This window comes from Stenella coeruleoalba (genome assembly GCF_951394435.1).
Source record: "Stenella coeruleoalba genome assembly, chromosome: 7".
Classification (NCBI taxonomy): domain Eukaryota; kingdom Metazoa; phylum Chordata; class Mammalia; order Artiodactyla; family Delphinidae; genus Stenella; species Stenella coeruleoalba.
Genome location: NC_137153.1, coordinates 73,065,026 through 73,087,813, shown reverse-complemented (window position 1 = coordinate 73,087,813; position 22,788 = coordinate 73,065,026). Strand labels below are relative to the sequence as shown.

General features: G+C 42.5%; 1 protein-coding gene across 7 annotated transcripts in view; it reads right to left on the bottom strand.

Annotated features, from left to right (window-relative positions):
- The window catches only part of TJP2 (tight junction protein 2), a 134,144-nt gene that overhangs the window by 3,683 nt on the left and 107,673 nt on the right, over positions 1-22,788 (bottom strand). For 3 of the 7 annotated variants that reach the window (XM_079925683.1, XM_079925678.1, XM_079925677.1), the window contains 12 exons: positions 21,427-21,493; positions 20,217-20,367; positions 16,370-16,478; positions 14,891-15,101; positions 13,848-14,035; positions 13,118-13,213; positions 12,298-12,377; positions 11,673-11,883; positions 4,686-4,786; positions 3,252-3,464; positions 1,973-2,083; positions 446-775 (listed from right to left, as the gene is read on the bottom strand). In XM_079925683.1, the coding sequence (XP_079781809.1) occupies positions 446-775; positions 1,973-2,083; positions 3,252-3,464; positions 4,686-4,786; positions 11,673-11,883; positions 12,298-12,377; positions 13,118-13,213; positions 13,848-14,035; positions 14,891-15,101; positions 16,370-16,478; positions 20,217-20,367; positions 21,427-21,493 (1,868 nt within the window). The remainder of the gene's footprint in view (positions 1-445; positions 776-1,972; positions 2,084-3,251; positions 3,465-4,685; positions 4,787-11,672; positions 11,884-12,297; positions 12,378-13,117; positions 13,214-13,847; positions 14,036-14,890; positions 15,102-16,369; positions 16,479-20,216; positions 20,368-21,426; positions 21,494-22,788) is intronic. The other 4 variants (XM_079925680.1, XM_079925679.1, XM_079925682.1 and 1 more) reach the window with 2 other exon arrangements.

The window sequence follows — 22,788 nt, the reverse complement described above, 5'->3', positions numbered from 1 at the left end:
AATTCAAACAGTATCAAAAAGGACAATCTACGGGCCTTTCAATTTTAGCACCCAAGGTGTGCAGAGTTTCTATGGCAAATCTGGGAGCAAATTAAAACTCAGTTATCAACTGTTCTAACAAAAAACAATTTCAAAGAGGCCATTAATTCTCTCTTGTCACACTTCCCCATTCTAGAACCTGATAAAAAGTTCTGAAGTATGAAGGGCAGAATCCTATTCACCTACAATGTTAGGTTTTCTTGACTGGAAGAAAAAGGGATGCGCTGATAGCTGGCCACCTGGAAATGACACACATACAGAATGTGCCTTTGTATCACGCGTGTGAACATCCTTTCATGTTTGTCGCAGGGGCAAAAGGACTGCAAATCATTATACTGCAATGAAACTTCTTTAAAATTCTTACTGATGACACGCTAAGATGACCTAGTGGTTGAAAAAGAATTACCCTTGCATTCTGCGCTTCTTGGAGCTCTTGCATTCTCTGTAATCTCGCCTTGTGATCCATCTTCTCAAATATTTTTACTTTGCCCAGGACAGACTTGGGGGCGCTGTCCTGCTCCTCACTGCTTTCTCCCACCTCCTCACTCTCTGGGGGAGGGACGGGAGTGGACGGCTTCAGTATAGGCCGTCCAAAGGCAGGTTTTGCTGCAATAGGAGGTGGACATCCTTTGGTAGATGTCCCGGGGATTTCATTACCGGCAACAGCTGAGGGGTTTGACTTGTATTCATAGGATCTAGAGAAGTCAAAGGATTCTTCTTTGTTTTGGGTTTTGGCCTGCAGAGAGCAATGACATAGTTTTAACTGTGAGCTTTCGGTTTATTTTCAAATCTCTATTAGTGATTTAATACACTCCATTTCCTGATCAGTTTCCAAAGGTGGTCAACAAATTCCATTCCGACAAGGAATCAAATACGGCAAGGCACACGGCCACTGATCTGGCATCCGGAGCCCTACCTCACTCCCTACAGAAGAGAATTAAGTGCTCAGGAAAGCAAGAGGGTGCTGGGGACGTGCTAGGAGGCCCGCAAGTGCTAGAGGTGGATCGGACCTAACTTTGTACTAGAGGAGATCAGAATTTTGGAGAAGACCTCAGAACAAGTCAGGCTTCAGGATGGAATAGTGGCTCCCGAGCTCACACCACGCAGAGGGTGCGTGCCCGGCCCGGAGGTCCAGCCAGAGGTGCAAGAGACTGGGGTGGGGAGTAGAGAGGGAGCATATCACGCTGATGGCCACTTTTTCTTCATACTTCCATCCTAGGCCTGCTTGTCAATTTTCACTGTTCTATTTTAGGAGGTCACCAATTACTTCTGAAAGCCCAATCAATTATTACTTTCTTCTTATCTAAAGTATTGAGTTAGAGAGAGAAATTTTATTGGGTTATAAGGAAAAGCCTAGAGTCATAGCTTTGATTCAGAGAGGGGTAAACCATCGTACGACATACGCCCATGTGTCCTCGCACCGATTCTGTTCTGGACAATGGTTTATTTAAAAAATAAATTAAATGGTCCTCCTAATGAGACGCATTGTCAACAATGGTGGTGATTGTTTTCTTTAGCACGTCACCAGGAAGGATTTTTCAGGTGCATCTAAATCAGATCATGGGCAGAAAAATTTAATTGGACAGAAGAAGAAAAACAGATTCTAAGACAGGTGATTCTGGGCATGCAGTATTTATCAAACTTTTATTCTTTCTACATAAATAAACAAATAAACCAAAACAGAAGGAAACAAACACTAATAGTCCTAAAATTATATGTTCTTCTAAAACTGCCTTTCCATTCTACTATTTCACCTTTTCCTAAGTTTTGGTTTCATCCAAAAGGCCAAAAGATAGGCTCTAATAGAGAACCTGGTAAGTCAAAAACATAATCCAATACCATATTACTGTGCGTGCTCCTCCCTGGCTATGCGAGGAGCTCCAGGGGCATACGCTTCCTTCTCCTTCCCATCCTGGGCTTCCCAGCCACGTACCTGGGGCGGCTCTGGCTTGAATGCCGGGGGCGGGCTATTGTCCCTAAGTTGATCTCTGCTAGCAGCCCTCCTCATCTGAGCTCCTGGCTCTGGGCTAGGTTTCCTTATGCTCTACAAGACATAAAGGTTCATTCATAACAAGAACATCCCAGCAGAAAGAAGAGAGCACTGGTCTGCTTTGCTGGAGTTCTTCAAACTTGTGGGAATTCAGACGTTAAGGTTCATAACTTGCATAAGTTGAGCTACTGACCCAGTGCTTCTTTACTAAAAAGGCAGGTACCAGGCATATTCTCCCATTAGCAAGTGCTTAAGATACATTTTTCCAAAACTAGCTGCATCTCTCCCTTTAAAGTATGAAAACAAAAGGTCTTCCTAAAGTCTAAAATTTCTTTTGTCACTAACAGCTGTTAACGTTTTAAAGCATTAGCTCAGCTGTATCTGCAGACATTCATGAGTTAATTTATTCTTTACCACTTGTCCAGCAGTATATACTAATTTGTCATGGTGAGTTGCTCCTCCTTTCAACTTGTATTTTTGGTACTTATACTTCGTAAAGAATAAAACCATTCATTGAAATGAGCTAAACTGCTAAAGAGAAGTCCACAGTAATAATTATCCAAATATATGAAGCGTCTTGTCTACAAAGGTAATTATCCCAATGTTCTCTGAGGTGTAACTAATAATCGCTCTGATCCTTAGTGCTGGCCATGTGATTCCTAGGATCACAGAAGCTGTCTATTCGCTGGTCAGTGGATGCATAGTACATGAGATCAGACATATCATTAATCAGCGAACTCAATTAAAAAATTGAAATACAAGAGAGAAGGAAACTGATGGGGAAACAGGAGTTTTTGCAAGATTAGACAGGTTAAAGGTAGGGTGGAGAAGAAAAAGCACGGATACCTAAGAGTACAGAGAGAGACCTAATCAAAGGTTACAAGTAAATATAACAATACTGTATTTAAAAATAATGTCCCACTTGTAATTTGGACAGCTGGCCCGATATCATGACGTCATGCCCGACAGCATCTGTGTGATCAATGCTGATCACTCAACCTCTCCCGGCGCTTAGTTCCTGTCCCACTCCCCCATGGACCACATCCACAATCATACAGGCACTGGCTTGGAATGAGAGGCTCCCTAGACATCATCCACTCCAACCCTTAGGAATACCTGCCACAGCACCCTGAATAAACAGCTGGCCGGAGGAATTCAAGTGAAACGCCAGAACCTCCTTTTCCTGCCCAGGGCCGGGCAGCCCATGGCCTCCTCGCCTCACCTCCTCGTGCTGCACCGGCTCCGAGGAGCGGGTGATGGAAGACACCAGCGGCTCCTCAGCTGGCTCATCCAGCTCATTGTCAGTGTAGGCACCTCCTTCGCCGTCGGTGTCTTCAAAGTCACTGATGAGGCGGCTGTCGCAACTCAGATAGTCCGCGCCCATGGCGGTTAAGTAGGACATGCGGTCTTCGGGGTCATCATCCATCCCTTCCATCTAGAGGAATTTGTTTTGGAGGGTCAGTGGGATCTGACATGGCTCCTGGGAGTGAGGACTCAAGAAAATTCCCAAGGGCACAGCCAAGTGCCTGAAACCTTGGCTTGTTCTAGAAAGGGAAGTCACCTTTATCCTCCTGGAATCACTTGGCTTTAAATTACTAGGTTAATTTTTGTGCAGAGACTCAGACTAGAAACCCTCCGCCCTATCTCTCCTTGCCACCATCCGTCCTATATACCACTACTGAGCCAGGCTTCCTCAGACTGTTGCACTTTCTTCCAGAATTTGGCTCTCCTCCAGCTGTCTCTGTTGTATTTGTCTCCTACCAATAGTGCACGCTGCCTTGAGCTGCACACCTCGCCGCTCATCCATGAGATTCTCAAATCCTTGAGGGCAGAAGCTATGTCCCGTTCGACGTGTTCTCACCACAGAGGCTAGCATAAAGCCACAGTGGGTATAAGCACTCAGTAGATGCTACTAGATACTCTGACTAAACACGCAGTTCCTAAAGGGCAAGACTAGGCTCAACCATCTAATCGGTAATGGAGGCACTTCTGCAACAAACATCGTACCTCGAACGTCTCACACACTACCTCAATTCAGCTGGACCACAGAATACCAGCACCAAAGGCTCTTAGCACCACAGGGAATTCTACAGTTTCTTTGCTTCCTCCCTGAAGTAGGGCTGCGTGTAAACTGCCTCCACAGATGAGACGCGAGCCAAGGTTAGGCGCCTATACAAGGACCCAATGCTCTCCCATCACCTACTCAAATCCCTAGGACACATTCTCTGCCAGACTTCTTTCTAAGCCAATGATTCAAACTCCATTAGCTTTTCTTCTTTCTATTAATTTTTAACCGTGTTCTCCACATAGCTCAACCTCACCTCTCCACTCTGAGTTTCCCAAGTCCTTCATAATAAGCTGTGGAGCTCAACACAAGGTCTTGTAAGCTCTGATTAGTGTGCTTGGAACAAAACACTAGTTACTACGTTAAAAGCAAAAGGGAAGTGAATGTAGGGCTGCATATATCCCATTCTGCTTTTCTTGTAAACGTCCCTTCATTTTATTACTTTTTCAGAGAATTTATAAATTTTCGAACTACTGATGCACATGTTGGGATCACTTGAAATGGGCATGGTTTTACTACATTCACTACCCTCTGGAGAAAAAACTCAGAACGCGGACTCTCACCTCATAGCAGAGTATCTGTGCCACATACCTTTCCTTCGGAGACCCAAACTGCTTCTCCTTGCTGATGCTGAATCGTGTCCTTCAGGCTGCCAAACCAGCTATCGTTGGCTGAATTTAGGTTGATTGTAGCTATAGAAATGCAAACCAAAAGGTGTGCCTCAATTTCCAGAGAAATTTTTTTTTTTTCAGAGAAATTTTTATTAGAAATCCCATTGGACATAATTTATCCTAACTTTCATATTTAAGTTAAAATTCTGGCAGATGAAAGAGAAAGTGTTTACAAATATTTGAACACTAAATCCCTTTAGTCGAATGTAATTAAAACCATTACCATCTTGGGGCTTCCCTGGTGGCGCAGTGGTTAAGAATCGTCCTGCCAATGCAGGGGGACACGGGTTCGAGCCCTAGTCCAGGAAGATACCACATGCCGCGGAGCAGCTAAGCCCTTGCGCCACAACTACTGAGCCTGCGCTCTAGAGCCTACGAGCCACAACTACTGAGCCCACGTGCCACAGCTGCTGAGCCCGCGCACCTAGAGCCCATGCTCCACAACAAGAGAAGCCACTGCAATGAGAAGCCCGCGCACCGCAACGAAGAGTAGCCCCCGCGCACCACAACTAGAGAAAGCCTGTGCACAGCAACGAAGACACAACACAGCCAAAAATAAAAATAAATAAATTTATATTAAAGAAAAAACCTATTACCAACTGGCCGTTGGAGTTTACATTATAGGTGGATGTTATAAAGCTAAAAATGGATTAATTTCTTTAAAGAATGTCTATTTTTCAGAAAAGCTACCTTAAAAAAATTTGTTGTTTTCATTTTGACCTCGCCATACAGCTTGTGGGATCTCAGTTCCCCAACCAGGGACTGAAGCCAGGCCATGGCAGTGAAAGCGCCAAATACTAACCACTAGACTACCAGGAAACTCCCAAATGTGTTTTTTTTTTTTTTTTTTTTTCCCAAATGTGTTTTTAAACAGTGTGTTTTCAGGGGCAAAGATAACACATCTGAACCAAATATAAATATGCTGTGTTTTAAAGAGCAATACATAGACAGGAACATTATAAGTGAGAAAAACATATACCAAGGTACATGTTATCTCCAATAAAAAACTAAAGATAACATTTAAATGAATATCATTTTGATAGGATTAAACATTTTAGAATATAGACAGAGATTAACCAAACTGTACAGGTGTGTATTTACAGAACATACATTTTCTATTCAGAACAAAGTATATCTTATGTAATGGCACTTACTATGATTGACCAAGTAGTTTTCCAAATACCTTACATGGATTAGCTCATTTCATGCTTTAACAAACCTCACAAGGCGGGTATTGCTATTATCCCTGTTTTACAGGTGAGAAACTGAAGCACAGTAGTGAAAGTAACTAGCCCAAGGCCTCGCACCAAGCCAGTGGAAAAGCCTCGATACAAACTCAGAAGTTTGCTTTTAGAGTCTATGGTCTTGGCCACGGCATGACAAACATGAATTTAGAGCACCGGTATAAAATACCAACCAAGTAAAACACATGTGATTGTTCTTCAGCAATACGTATTCATGGACCTAATGGGGATGAACCAGATAATCAAAATTGGGCCTAGGGCTTCCCTGGTGGCGCAGTGGTTGAGAGTCCGCCTGCCGATGCAGGGGACACGGGTTCGTGCCCCGGTCCGGGAAGATCCCACATGCCGCGGAGCGGCTGGGCCCGTGAGCCATGGCCGCTGACCCTGCGCATCCGGAGCCTGTGCTCCACAACGGGAGAGGCCACAGCAGTGAGAGGCTCGCGTACCGCAAAAAAAAAAAAAAAAAAAATTGGGCCTAAAATGAACAAACTGAAGGTAAATTAGGATTTTTAAAAACTATATCACACCATGGCCTGTAATTAAGGGGTATTGCATTATGTGGCACCCAAAAGAAAATGGGAACTTGTTGATAAAAGTTCTTTGGCAGCCTGTCCCACCTATCCTGAAGTCTGCATAATTCTTGGTAAAGAGCCACAAAGAACCAGTAAGCAAATTTCGTAAGCAATTATGCTTCAGGTTTTCCTCCTAGTAACGTATAGCATTCTTTCATTTAAAGAGTCCTAACACTGACCTTGGAAAATCCTGAATGAGCTTACAGTTTCCTTGGTTATTAATTATTTACAGCATTAAAATAAACCGATACCTTGGACAACTCAAGGAAAATTAACCTTGATTCCTTGGACTTCTGTATCCTTATCATGGTATTTTAAAAAGATTATTGTCCTCTTGGTAACAGAAGTGAGATCAGGCATATAGACAAAATGGGTGATTTGCACTAAGTGAGAACATTCAGCTGCCTTTTAAAGCTTTATGTTGGAGCTGTCTGAGATGAGTACAGTTTGTATTTATCATGAGGAAAACCTAAAGTTAAAAGGGGCATTTGTGGGGCTTCCCTGGTGGCGCAGTGGTTGAGCGTCCACCTGCCGATGTAGGGGACGCGGGTTCGTGCACCGGTCCAGGAAGATCCCACATGCCGTGGAGAGGCTGGGCCCGTGAGCCATGGCTGCTGAGCCTGCACGTCCGGAGTCTGTGCTCCGCAACAGGAGAGGCCACAACAGTGAGAGGCCCGCGTACCGCTAAAAAAAAGGGGCATTTGTGAAATGCAGAAAATATGTTCATGCCCCCTGATAAAATGAAAAAAGTCAGAAACCTCTTATTGAACCCACATTGAGGCAAGTATATGAAAAAAAAAAAGAGCTTTACAGTAACTAATTTCCTAAGCCCCATAAAAATGTAATTTCCGACTAAGTTGGTAACATCCAACTCATGCACTTGACCTCTCTTTAACAGGTGGGTGCACAGCTATGATGCTTCCCTTCACTTGAAATCAAGTTCCTTTGGTTTACTATTGGCTTCTGCTCCTTAACTTTTTCAGATTCTTTGACTACAAGCAATACTGGTTAATTCCTGTTGTTCCCAACCTCTGGACTAGACCCATGTTCCCTTGGATAGAACGCCAGAAAGTGAAATATTGAAAGGAGCTTCACTCAGCCTCCCTCGCGGGTGGGAGTCCTGGGATTCTAGGGGCATCCCTTCCCAGCCCCCGCACAAGTGCGCTCGGTGCTTCTTCTCCTTCTCTACCCAAGGAGGTTGGGGAGCACCGAGAACAACAGCAAAAGGTGACATGTGAGGCTGGAGGGCTGGGGAGAAATCGGGAGTGACTGTAATAGGTATGAAGTTTCTCTTCTGGGTGATGGAAAAGTTCTAAAATTGATGGTGCTGAGGGCTATACATCTTTGAATATACTAAAAACTACTAAACTGTACAGTTTAAGTGGGCGAATTATAGCATATATAAATTAAATTTCAATAAAGCTATTCATGTGGCAGGGACCCTCTCTAAATGGACAAGCATCAACTGAAGTGCCCGGCCAGGGAGTGTGGCAACTTCCATCTGCTTCCTGTGGCCCTCACAAGACCCTACGTGTCCTTGGGAAACCAAGAACTGCCTCCTGCGGTTTGGGTACTTTTGACTAGTACATGATTCACTCCTCTCCCCAGGCTTTCTCAAACACTATATTATGGCATAGAAAATTTCTTTTACAATATGTAACGTTTATAAAGACTTTTTTTTTTTTTTTTGCGGTACGTGGGACTCTCACTCTTGTGGCCTCTCCCGTTGCGGAGCACAGGCTCCAGATGCGCAGGCTCAGCGGCCATGGCTCATGGGCCCAGCCGCTCCGCGGCATGTGGGATCTTCCCGGACCGGGGCACGAACTCGCGTCCCCTGCATCGGCAGGCAGACTCTCAGCCACTGCGCCACCAGGGAAGCCCTATAAAGATTTTTAAAAAGCGTAAAATAGTATCACTAATAGCATTTGTTTAGCATTTCCAAAATCTCAGGACTGAATTATACAAATTTCACATTAATGAAATCTTAGAAAACTGATAAAAGTGCTATCCTTTGGTACTTTAAAAATCCCACAGTTTCATACAAAGGGTGGCCCTGTGTGGGTCTCTAAGTCCATAATTCCATTTCCGTGGTATTTAAACCATGAACTGAGTGCTTCAGGAATTCCAAGAAAGCATGTAACTTAAAATTCAGGTTTTAAAAAATAATTTTTGCAACATATGCATGCAAATGTATTCTAAAATAAATTTTTTTAAATGAGGGGGGAGGGTTGGGCAGCCTAATATTTTAATTTACATTGACAAGTTAATTTGCTTTGGGGCAAATCTCAGAATGAAGTTTCCCTGGTCATCTCCACTTAATTAAAAAGTATCTTGAGTTTGCAAGAAGAGCCATTTTATTTTTTTTAGTTTTTAGGTAAAAGGCATTTATTATATTGTAAAAATAGTAATGGACATATGTAAAAAAACAAAAGACCAAATAATTTATAAAATAAATTATAACTTTCAAAAATGACCAAGACATAACAATAAGTATAACAGTACAAAAAATGTAAATCAACAAGCACTAGCAATGTTAGCTTTTCCTGTAACCACGCACTATTATTATCATACTAAGCCCTGATTTGTCCTATATCTGAAATACTAACAATTTACCAACACACTAACAGTTTACAAATCTTCAGTTCTTCTACTCAATCACGTTTACTACACAGTAACTTCAAGAAGAGCCATTTTCAGACAGTCATAATTAAATAATCACCTGCGGGAAACAAGATTTTCTTGTTACTGTGCAACAAGGAAAAAAGAAGGATATTGAGCCTGGTGAGACCACCTGCAACATAAGCCTTGATTTTGAATTACTGTTCATCATAGTAGCTCTATCGTTCCCAATTATTAATTCATTAAAATGACATAAATTTAAAATAATAAAAAAACCTTGGATTTTGGCCATGGTGCACACAATCAAATCACAGCCTGGCCAGGCTGAGTGAGACACGAGGCATAGAAAGCGCTCAGTGGGGCCATTCACACAGCTCTCAAGAGTTAAACTTAGAAGTCTGGAAGATTGCTGCGAAAGGCCATCTCACAGACAACTGGGGCCTTTTGATAAGTTACCTGGCACCCTGCTCCATCCATCCTGATGACCAAATAATTCCATACCGAAGGTTGGCAACCTATGCTGACAGTGGATCACCTCCAAGTTCTAGATGAAATTGGACACTCACAGAGTCACAGCCTCCAACTTTAGTTATCCCCAAACCTTCTACTTCCTGATTAGCTTAGTCGCAATCATATGGATCTCAGTTCAATGGGCAAATTATCTATTAAATGGAGAAACAGCACTATATGACCCCTTTCAGCATTAGGATAATACGTCTGTGCTGTAAAGTATGTAGAATATTGGACCCACAGTCAGAGACACTACAGTGTCAGTCTGGGCTTAGCCATACACTAATGTGTGACCTTGTGGAAATCACCTGGCCTTTCCTATGGCCTAATAAGACAGTACACATGAAAGTCTGTACCACTGTTAGCCATAGCTATAATAAAAATAGTAATGATGATAATAATAATTATAGTAGTAGTAGTAAAAACAACAGAGGAAAGATTATATATGAACATACCAAAAGCACAAGCTCTTAAGACGCTACATTCACAAAAACCCAGTTTATGACACACCATTCCCTTCTTTGCATTTGGCTAGATTACCTACCTCTTAGTTAGAGCACTTCACCATAGTGGTAAGGAGTGCATCTCACTCTTTAACAAGAAAAGCCAGTAAGAGTAAAATAGGGTCTAATGTGGACATTCATCAATCATTCACCCCCTCCCCTCCCCTTCCCAGTGTCAGATAAGCTAAAAGTGACACAGGTTGGTGATGACTGGCACTGAACTCAAAAGAGCTATCATTATCGTAAGGATATTAATTACATCCACACAGTCTCCTCATGTTGCTCCCACAAAACTACACGACCAAAAACTTCATGCCACCCTGTTAGACCCTTAATTATACCACATTCACAGAACTAGTCATTTTCATAGATAGTGCACGTATTCAGTTACTAAAACAGGTCACATTCTTAAATCATTTTATTTTCATGAATAACAGTAGCAGTAGGCAGTAGGTCTTCATTTCAGGAACTTTAAAAAATATTCTATGGGACTTCCCTGGTGGCACAGTGCATAAGACTCCGCACTCCCAATGCAGGGGGCCCGGTTTTGATCCCTCGTCAGGGAACTAGATCCCACATGCATGCCACAACTAAGGAGCCCATGTGCCACAACTAAGGAGCCCACCTGCTGCAACCAAAGAGCCCATGTGCCGCAACTAAGGAGGCTTGAAGCTGCAACTAAGGAGCCCATGAGCCGCAACTAAGACCCAGTGCAACCAAATAAATAAATATTTTTAACAATTCTATTATGGAAAATTGTAGACATACACAAAAGTGAAGAGAACAGTTTAACAAACTCCCATGTACACGTCACCCAACAACTATCAACTCTTGGCCAGTCTGGCCTATAGTCTCACTTAAGATTATTTAAGCAAATCCCAGACATGATATTAGGTCATCCAAAAATATTTTATTTAGCATATATGCGTAAAAAATAAGAGCTCTTAAAAAAACCCATAACCACAATATCATTTTCACCTTAAAAATAGGAGTAATAAATCCTTAATATCATCTAATATCCAGAGTGTTCAAGTTTCTATTTCAAGGACATTTTAAAATAATGAAACCAAGTTCTGATCACCTTGTAAGTCAGCACATGCATGGATGGTAAGCAGAGAACCATGACACAATCCATAACAGATATGGGTACTCGGTGCTACACCAGGCTTAATCACTAGCTTCGTAGTCCCACCCCAAAATTTGAGCCTCATCAAAGTGACCAGGTATTGTGTATTATGGATCTTTATGATCATTTTCAAATAGTCAAAATTACAAAGCTAAATGTACAAACGCCAGGAGTCTAGTATACTCACTTTATAGGATTAGCGACTTTTCAAGGAGTCATGGATAGAATTTCAGATTACTATTCTCCATTCTGATTATTTTCCTATTCCTTCCATTCTACAACTCTCTATTTCTCACTTTTGAGCAAAGAGGCTACATTCTGCATTTCACTTACCTGTGAAAAGATGTGCACAAGTTTTTTTAAGCTTGTTGGCTTGGTCGAATAACTTCCGAGAACTTTTGTTGGATGACGGATTCAACCTCTGTCTCATGGTTTTGACACCTTGTCTAGAGTCTGGGTTGAAAAAAATCACAATCGGGAACCACTGAGTATAATTCAACAGGTCCACGGCTTTAGGAGTCACATCCAGGAGCGCATGCTTTTCCTGTTAGAAATGGGAAAAAGTTACATAAATGGGTATGTGAGTGAATATGTAAAGCCACATAGCATCAACGAGTTTGTATTGATAAGTAAAGGCTGCATCAGATAAAATGTACCAATTTAAATCAAAAAGCAGAAAATGTTACCCTCCACTTTAATATTACCAATCTATGAGAACTTCTGAGAAAATGAATTAACAGGTTATTTGGTATAATGCTTAGAACTCAGAGAGAACCAACATATCAGTGCCACAGAACATCATCTGGTTTCCACATACTGAAACAGCTTATGTTTATAGTCAGCTTTTATCATTAACAGTTAATAATTATTAAAAATATAGATTCTATTCTTGAAAAGACTGCAGCAATCCATGACCCAATTCTTTCTGACAGCATGGCCTTCTGGTGAATTTCCTCACCTGTTCAATAATTTGCCTCACGGTATTTAACCGCACCACCCCGGAGGATTTCTCAGATCCCGCGTCTCTTGGTTCCGTTTCTGCAAAAGCAAAAAAAGAAAAAGGGGGGGGAGGGACTGAATAAAATTTTCGAAACCAGTAACAACCAAGTACACCAACCTAGCATCAGCAAGGATGGGACAGCTAACATTCGCTGTCTCCTAATGAGAGGCAATGGGAAGGACCCACACTACCTGTTTAACCAAAATCTAACCAGGGGAAACAGGCCAGGCCAACAGGGAACATCCTATGAGACAAATGGCTTGGACTGTTCAAAATATCACATTACAAACTAATTTAGAAAAAGGAGGAGATCAGAAAGACATAAAAATCAAATGCACTGCATGCTCCTTGGTTGCGTTCTGAATTTAAAAAAAACAGTAGCAACAAGCTATGAAAGACATAGTTGGGATAAATGAAGAAAATTTGAATAAAGGACTATATACTACATAAAATTATTGTATCAGTGTTAAATTTCTTGGCTGTGATAATGATATTGTGGTTGTATAGGAGGAGAATTAGGAGATTCACAGAGGTAGGAACTGTTATAATGCCTGCAACTTAAACTTTCAAACAGTGCAGCAGAAATTATAAAAATTTGTGTGTGTACCTGTGTGTATGCATGTGTGTGTCTATGGGGGAAAGAGTGTAGATGGCAAAACGTTACCTGTTGACAGTGACCCCAGATGAAGGGTATGTGGGTGTTAATTATTTTTTCCGTATGTTAGATATCTTTCAAAATAAAAATTGGTGGAGAAAAAAAAATCACTGACAGACTTACTAGCAGTTTGGAACAGGTCAGGCAACTCATTTGCCAACTTCTCCAGGGCTATATCTGCTATGGGGCCAAATAAGACCACAGGTCTCTTGAAACCAGCTGAAATGAGATAAGAAAAGCCATGAAATTAGGTATAAAATAAGCTAGAAGGATATATTGTACAACATGAGGAATATAGCCAATATCTTATAGTAACTACAAATGAAGTATAACCTTTAAAAATTATGAATCACTATATGGTACACCTGTAACATATAATATTGTACAGCAACTACACTTCAGTTTAAAAAAAAGCCATGAAGATATCTACATGTCCTTAGCTGTTAAGAAGCAAAAGTATTTTATATATTGATAACACAACTAAATGAAAGAAATTGTGTGTTCTCCCACCTCCAATTCAGACTAGCTCTTTTCTGAAAAATAAAAGAGCTCCCTCTTTTATTATAGTTCACTCCTCCCACTATTACTAAAGATAAGATTTGCTCTACAGAATATATAAAAACTTCTGAATGGTAGTATTAAAAAAATAAATAACTGAGATTGTAGAACTACGAGTTGGCACAGCTCACTTTTTTGTAAGTCTTATTTCATGTTTAAACATGATTCCAATCTGTAAGCTGGCTTGGCCTAAGGGATACAGATAAGTTGGAATGTGATAATTAAAGTTAAAAAACAAAGAAAAACAGGCTCTGAGCCCAGTCGGATTATTTCCTGGCCCACTTGGCTTCCACACCTTCTCGAAGCAAAACCCTTTCGTAAGCCGGGAACTTGGTGCTGACTGACACAACGGCCGTCAGGTCTTCCCGACTCTTCCGTAGGTTCTTCTTCACGCCCGACCTCTGGCCGCGCATCCTCCAGAAGTCTGCCCTGTCCCCACTGCTGTCTCTCTGGGCAGTCTGAACGCTGGCCATCTGTTCTGCTCTGAGAGAAGAAACCAGGGGAAGTAAAGGTCTAAAGCCAGGAAATGTGCAAATGTGTGGGTCACTAATCAAATTCAGTCAATGTCACTCATGGACTTAGATTAGAGGTGCAGCTTGACAATGAGCAAGTTGCACGGGGTGAGAAACACAGGGCCTTCCTCTTCTGGACGGAGGCAGAGAAAGGCTAGGTGCACATAAAATCCAGCAGAAATAGCTCAGTAACAAACATGATGACATGGCTTGTTCTGTTTAGGCTGATATAAGACACACCCTGTCTTACTGTACTTCGCTTTATTGTGCTTTGCAGATATTGCGCTTTTTTTTTTTACAAATTAAAGATTTGTGGCAACTCTGTGTCGAGCAAGTCTATCTATCGGTACCATTTTCCCAACAGCATTTGCTCGCTTTGTGCCTCTGTGTCATAGTTTGGGAATTCTCTCAAAATTTCAAACCCTCCACCAGCAAAAACACTATGGCTAACTGAAGGTTCAGATGATGGTTAGCATTTTTTGGCAATAAAGAACTTTTAATTAGGGTATGTACATTTTCTTTTTACACATAATGCTATTGCACACTTAACAGACTGCAGTAAAATATAAACATAACTTCTGTATGCACTGGTAAACCAAAAAATTTGTGTGACTTGCTTCACTGCGATATTCGTTTCATTGCGGTGGTCTGTAACCAAACCCGCAGTATCTCCAAGGTCTCCTCATACACAAGAAATGGATGATGGGAGAGGTCGTGATGACAAATGATGAAGTTATATGGGGCTTCCTTTGGCGGGGGAAGGTGTTGTTTACTTGTGGGAGGAAGGCTTAAAGGGGTTGCGTGGGAGTGTGCAGTCTCAAGATACCTGCTTTTGTTGGGGATTAAGCCCTTCTCCAATTCATTTCCAATCCTCACGGCCAGCCAGTGGCCCAGTTTCCCATCGTACAGCGTATCTACCACACGGAAGACCTCCCCTCTGGTGAAAGCCAGGCTCTGTGGAGTTTCTTTCTCACATTCAAAGTGGCTTCTTATAAAAAACGAATCCCCTCTGCCACAAGCCAGTATGTCTCTATACACTGAAAGACAAAACCATCATTGCATGTGGTACTCAGCTTGGCCAGAGGTCTTTTCTGGAAGAGTTATCAGCTCTCTGAACTCTGATCACCCTCTTTACTTTCTTTGCATTTAGCGAACTCAGCACACAGGCCCCACGGGAACCATAGTTCAAACAGGAAGAAGGACAAGTAACTAAGTTCACGAGTTGCTGTGATGGTTAATTTTATGCATCGACTTGACTGGGCCATGGGGTGCCCAGATATTTGGTCAAATATTATTCTAGGTGTGTCTATGAGGGTGTTTCTGGATGAGATTAACATTTAACTCGGGCAGACTGAGTAAAGCCAATTGCCCTCCCTCATTTGGGTGGGCTTCAGCCAGTCCACTGAAGGCTTGAACACAACAAAAAGGTAAACCGTCCCCCGAGTAAGAGAAAAATGAACTCTTCTTCCTTTCAAACTGGGATGTCAGCTTTTCTCCTGCCTTCAGACTCAAACAGATACACTGGCTCTTCCTGGATCTTGAGCCAGTCCGCCTTTGGACAGCAACTACACCATTGGTTCTCTTGGTTCTCAGGTCTTTGGACTTGGACTGGAACTAAACCATTGGCTCTCTTTGGGTCTCCAGCTCACCAACTCACCCTGAAGATCTTGGAAACTGCCAGCCTCCATAATCATGTAAGCCAATTCCTCACAGTATCAATAAATAGCTCACTTTCTCCCTTTCTCTGTCTGCCTGTTTCTGTCTCTGTCTCTCTCTTTCTATGTATAGAAAGATATACATATATACACACACACACACATACACATCCTATTGGTTCCATTTCTCTGGAGAACCTTAATACAGTTGCCAATCAACTGTACTAGCTGAAGCAGACAAGAAGATTCTATTAACCCCCATTTTACAGATGAGAACAATAAAGCTTGGAAAGGTGAAGCAACTTGTCAGACTGATACGGGTTAATATGAGAGCTGACCAGCTGGTGTGGCCCTTTCCATCTGTCATGGAAAAACTCAATAATAACTTTAGGCAGTAATTAAGGATGGATCTCTGTCCAGAAAAGCAGTTTTACTCCAAAATCACACAACTAGTGAAATTCTTTCAGTAGGTGCACAGAAAACATGTGTATAGAAAGTTAAATGGTACCCGAATTCTTTCCACATACCTACGACCTAGAGATCAGGTGTCAGGACCCACTTCGATATTTTAATACCCAGATTTTCCTGTTGTGCTCCCAAGCTACCTCCCTCTCCTACCGCCCACTAAACTCATAACCAAACTTGCTCACCATCAGCTCGGCTCTGAGCTAAAATGGTCACCATTTCGCCTTTGGGGATTTCTAACAGGTAGAGAACGGCATCCTCCCGAACGAGCCCTCTGAAATCCTGTGTGTTCACCTGATCGGAGGGGCAAACAGAAAAAGCAAAACAAGAAGAAATAAGTTGTTTTCAAAAAGGTGCCACCTGCTTCTGATCTGTTTGTTTTCATCAGGGCCTGCCCACAGCAAACCTCAGATGTAAAGAAGTCCTTCGTGCCCTACCCAGGGACTCTTAGCACCCGGCCTGGGCTGTGGGTACCACCGTATCCTCCTGCCTCCCCACACTGCACACCCCTTAGGACTATGCCATTCCACCAAGGACTCATCACTGGATCAGGTTAGAATTTCTTGTAGCTGTGTCTGCTTCCCTCTCTTCTTTGAATCTCCTGTAGAGGTGGCCAGGAAGGTACAAATCCAATTACTGTAATGCAATAAGGACTGGTGGGGTCTATGGTAAATGAGCGTGCTGGCCCAGCTTAAGGCACTAATACTTTTCAAATTGATTCAAATAAAAGCCTGCAAAGAAGGATTCCGACCAAATCCACCTTTCTCTTACAGCTTCTAGCACCTGAAATTGAAGAACATTAGTCTTAGGTGGCAGACCATTAGCCTAATCTATAGGCTTTTAGTTTAAGCTTCTGATACATAATGGGCAAGAAGTTCACATTTATTCCCCACTGAGTAGGGTACACTGTAAATAGCGCTCAGAAGACAAGTTAGAAAGCAGGTAAAACTGAAAAGTGGGACAAAGAAAAAGACATTTTGACATCTTTGTCTTGTACCTTGAAAACCACTTTAAAACAGAATAATTACACATAAGTAAAATGTAAAAATGATTTTAAAGTACCTAATATTTTGATAATGTATTACAGAAGTGAAGATACAGAATTCCTCTGAAATATTTTCTTCAGTCACTGAGGACTTGTAGAATCCTTTAATCAAAGAGTAATGCCTTACTACTGAAAAAAATCATTAATTGAGTCTAATTTAATTAAGGTTGGAATTTACCATTAAGTGAAAATAGGCATGAGATTAAAATTTACTTGGTGCGTTTAAAATAGAGTGATTTACTAAACCAATCACGTCAACTTTTCCATTGAAACAATATTTATAGCACTTAAGACAGCTCATTCCCGTCTCTCTGTCCCTGAATTAGGGATATTCACGCTTTGGTAATTAATCCTTTCTTATGCACCATCTGCAGATCTACATCTGTGTCTATATGTGGCCACGTGTATGTTTTTATATGCACTGTACATGCTTGCATTTGTTTATTTAAATAAGATAGGGCCACAGGGCATGGGGGAAGACCTTGGAGGTCCCTCTGTCCTTCTCTATTCAGAGACTGACCTTCTGTCAAGCCAAAAACTATAATGGTCAAAATTAAAGCAACACCTGGTAGCTAAAATCCACATGGTTAATAACCAAACTTAGGAGCTTTTTTTTCTCTTTCCCTTCCTCTAATAGTTTCTGAAAGAGAAATGACAATCATACCAGGTAAAAAAATAAGCAAAGAGATAGGTAAGCCAAGCACTAAAGCACGTGCACTTCTGTTAGTTACAAGGCACATATTTCGCCACAGCACACTCACTTTTTCGTTCCACATGTCAAGCTGTCACCTTTACAAAAGGAAGAGCTGCACTTAAAAAACCCACAGCAGAGTAAAGTGCTTACTGTATGTACATTGTACCCTGATATATTCAATTTGACCATGAAAAGGAGTGCTGAAACAAATTAAAGGAAAAAAGGCCAAGACAGCACTCTGGTTAGGTTGTACAGCCCTCCCCAATAAATATCCTCTTCCATTATCTATTTAGTAGTCTACACGGTCTAGCTGTGTCTGCTGTGAGCCTGAAGAGGATTCTGTGTCAGCTACGCTAAGGCTGTGTCGCAACTTCTCTGCCCCGGTAGGTGAGCTCAATCTTTTTCACCCCTTTGAAGAATTGAGGGCTCCTTTTGTAGTCAACAGAAAATTTCCACACACCCAAGAATGAGGACCATCTACTGCCTGACCTCCAGATGAGACTACTGCAAAAGAAGCTGGTTCCTGGGCTTCCCTGGTGGCGCAGTGGTTGAGAGTCCGCCTGCCAATGCAGGGGACACGGGTTCGTGCCCCGGTCTGGGAAGATCCCACATGCCGCGGAGCAGCTGGGCCCGCGCGTCCGGAGCCTGTGCTCCGCAGTGGGAGAGGCTACAACAGTGAGAGGCTGGAGTACCGCAAAAAAAAAAAAAAAAAAAGAAGCTGGTTCCCACAGTTTCTTCCTTGTCGCCAAGGTGGTAACAGGAAACAAGACACTTTCTCAAGTAGAAAACATTGTGTATCACGACTTTTACACATGGAAGTGACTCTCATTTTGACGACTTAGAGAGGTCTGTCAAGCCCCTAAGTGAATTTACTATTTTTTTTCATGAAAATTCTAAAAATCCTTTTCCCCACAGGGTACAAAAATATGTCATCCTTGAACCTTCGTGAGCAAAAGTTTCCAAATTCCTACCTGACTTCCTACGGTCCCACATCAGTTAGGAAACACGCTTTTTCTTCTTTGGCATCAGCCCACGAGTAAATTGGTATAAGCTGGCACTCAAACAGGGCTCTTATCGGTAGCACTTGGTAAGTGCTATTTCCTACGATCATGTGGTACCCTGAGGTTCACTCAGGTACACTTAGTCTTCTAGGATCCTGTCCAGAGCCGAAGAGGGTCTAGAATGTCACTGGAAAGCTTCAGCAAAGCTCAAGGTCAAGGTTTGCTCTTCATCGGCTCCAGAAATGAAATCTGAACTACCACCATGAGGCCAAGGGCCAAGAAGGAAAAGGACCACCTCTTTTTGTGCTCTGCCTGCTTCCTTTGGGAATTCTGCTTTTCTCCCCTCTCCTCTGAGGCTAGACGCTCTTACCAGACCACCTAGTACGCATAAGAAATGCAAGTTTACAGAAGCAGAAATTCTGGTGTAGACAATTCCCCAGCATTCTGTATTTTTATAGTCACAAGGTACTCAGTGTTCCTGAAGTTAATACTGAAGTCAGTGGAAAATACATGATAAAATGTCAGAGATGAGTTGGTTATCCTTTTTTTTAAACCAATAGATTATACAAACATATATATAGTAAATTGAAAAGTACCAATATTTGATTAACCAGGGATTCTCCTTCCTGGACAATTTTAGATGTAAGTAACACACTGAATGGCAGCAACTCGTTAGTTTCCAACAGGATAAAGAACAGACACTGACTTTCCTACTCTGTGCCAAGAACTCTGCTGGGCGCCTTGCGAGTATCATCTGTTCTAATGTTCCCAGGGTGCCTGCGAGGCAGGTATGCTTATCCCCATTGAACAGATACAGAAACCCGAGTCTCACAGCCGAAGCCAAGGCCACAGACTCATATGAAGCTGGGACAGGATTCAAATCAGATGATCTGATGCCAATACCCACCTTTGTTCAGTTCCAGCACACGGCCTGAAGAGTGACAACCAAGCAGGGGCATCAACTAAAACCCAACCATTAGCAGGATCTTTTGAAAGCTCTTCTACCTAGCCCTTTAGCTGAAGTCTCCATTTTTTTGTTAATCAAACTAATAAAAATCTTTGTGAGGGTCTTGAACACTATAAAGTCCCACAGACATAGGGATGAGTTTTGGGTTCCAGGACTAGGAGACAGGACCCATTCGAAGGAAACAGAGACCTGATGCTTGGCAGCAACAAACCTGCAGTTGGTCTATTTTCACAAGCTGGACCACTTTCCTGTCCCTTATGTAAGACCCTCCAGAAAACCCCACTCTTCCCCAGTAACATTTAGAAACAGGGCTGGGATTTCCTACCTTCAGAATCTGGTCCCCTTCTTGAAGACCTTCTTGCTCCGCTGAGGTACCCTCTTGAATGCCGGCCACAAATATCCCGACATCATTGCCACCGGCCAACCGGAGGCCCACACTGTCTCCCTTCTTGAACCTCACCATTTTGGTATTGGGGCTGCAATGGGTTCCGTTTCAGGAAAGAAAGATGGGAGATTTTTTTGGGGGGGGTTGGGGGCGGGGTAAAGGAAAACCAACATTAGCAGTGAGCAATTTAATTTATTCTATCTATAGAGTGATTTATCCTTTTAAAATATCTCTCTCGGGGCTTCCCTGGTAGCGCAGTGGTTGGGGGTCCACCTGCCGATGCAGGGGACACGGGTTCATGCCCTGGTCCGGAAAGATCCCACATGCCGTGGAGCGGCTGGGCCCGTGAGCCATGGCCGCTGAGCCTGCGTGTCCGGAGCCTGTGCTCCGCAACGGGAGAGGCCACGGCAGTGGGAGGCCCGCGTACCACCAAAAAAAAAAAAAAAAAAAAAGCTCTCTCTCATTTTTCTCACATAATCTATAATTTTATCTTCCTTGGGGCTGTGAGATGAATATCAGTAGGCCACTTTACCAGTGAAGAACAGAAATAGAGAATGTTTAAGTACACTCATTCAAGATTAAAAGCAAATAATGGGCAGGATTAGAGCAAAAATCAAGGCCATCTGATTCCTACTTCAGGATTCTTTCAAAGGAAAGCCTGCTGACCCCATAGGGATCCTGTCAAATGGAGACACAGCCTGGGTCCAGGGAAGCAGGATCCGAATCCAGAGGCCACTGCTTGGAAGCAGGGGTTCTCACTGTCAAGTGCAGAGCACTGTATCACTTCTCCCCTCCCTCCACATGCCAGGATCACCTGTCACTATAGCCCCTACAGAGGCACCATACTTAAGCAATACTTCATCCATGTGGGCGTTCTTGACCTGGCAAACTCAAGTATTCAAAATAACATCTGGAAAACTAGCCAGGTAAGCAGACAAAGTTAACATTCACTCACTTCCACATTTTACTCGTCCTACAAACGATTTCTCTTTCTCACAAACAGTAGCGATAGGGGTTGGTTAAAGGGCAGCTGATTATATGCAAAATCACCATCTATAGTTTAAGAAAACCATTCTTCCAAATTTCCATTAAGGAGATAGAGCTGTGTGGAGGAAGAAAGGGGGAAAGCAAGAAAGACTGAAATACATACCCATATATTGCTAAATCTTCAGGACTCGGACGAAGAACAGTTCTTGGGGCTGGTTTTGGTGGAGGAACTGTGGATTAAAAAACATCATTACCGACCTGGACGAACAGGCTTTGTCTTGTCTCTAAATATAAAGATCACAAAATCCACAAAAAATTCAAGTCTGTACCCTATGCTACATATGTTATCACATCAAACAAAAATGTCTTAAGTTTAAGTTTGAGGCATTAGTAGGTGTCAATGATTTCTCAAAAGAAGTGAGAAGAAAATGAACCTTTAAAATGCAAGGTGCATAATCACGTTTACAAGCAGGTAGCATTTTTTAAGTAACTTAAAAGCCATGTAATAATGCTGTTTTTTCCCATGGATAAATATTTATGCATTTAAATCATGATAATTTTATGGGGTTGGGGGCAGGGGTAGGGAATGGAGTTGAGATCAGAAATGGGACATAAAAGGACTTCAACTAATCAAATTTGACAAAATGTGACTGTGACATAATTAGAAGTATGTATTTGGTCTCTTCCCCACCCTCAGAGATCCTAAAGTCCCTTTCATCTCTGGAGTGAAACGGGTGCCAGGAGTATCTTTTGCTCTAATGTTCCATCTTTGAGGCCAGTTCCTGACACAGAGGTCCTACATCCCTTGCAATTTCCTGGGTGATGGGAGCATCCTTTGTTCTAAAGAGATGACTCCTGGAGAGCCTCAGGATGGGGCTGGTCACCAGGAAGAGAAAGCCATGCACATGACAAAGCCCCCATAAACAAGGGGATTCAGAATGCTTCAGGGTGGGTGAAAATATTGAGGTGCTGGGAGGGTGACGTGCCTGGAGAGGGCAGGAAAGCTCTCCACCCTCTCCCCAGACATTGCCCTATGCAGCTCTTCCATTTGGCTCTTCCTAAATTGTATCTTGTATTTAAAAAAAAAAAAAAAGTAATAGTAAATAAAGTGCTTTCCTGAGTTCTGTGAGTCATTCTAGCAAATTATCAAACTTGAGGAAAGAGTCACGGGAACCCCCAGTTTAGAGCTGGTTGGTCGGAAGTGAAGGCGGCAACCCGGGACTCGTGACTGGCGCCTGTAGTGGGGGCATCTTGTGAGACGGAGCCCTTAACCTGTGGGGTCTGCACGAACTTGGGTAGTCAGTGCCAGAACTGAATTGAACTGTACGACACCCGGTCGGTGTCTGGAGAATTCGAGAACTGGTAGTTGGGCAGAGGACAAAACCCACACAGTTGGTGTCAGAAGTGTTGTGAGCAGATAACAGTTCAGGTTGGGATCAGGGACGGGAGACAAAAGGACCATGACTAATGAAACATAACAAAAGGTGACCAATCTGTTGGCACACAGAAAGAGCTGTTATTCTTT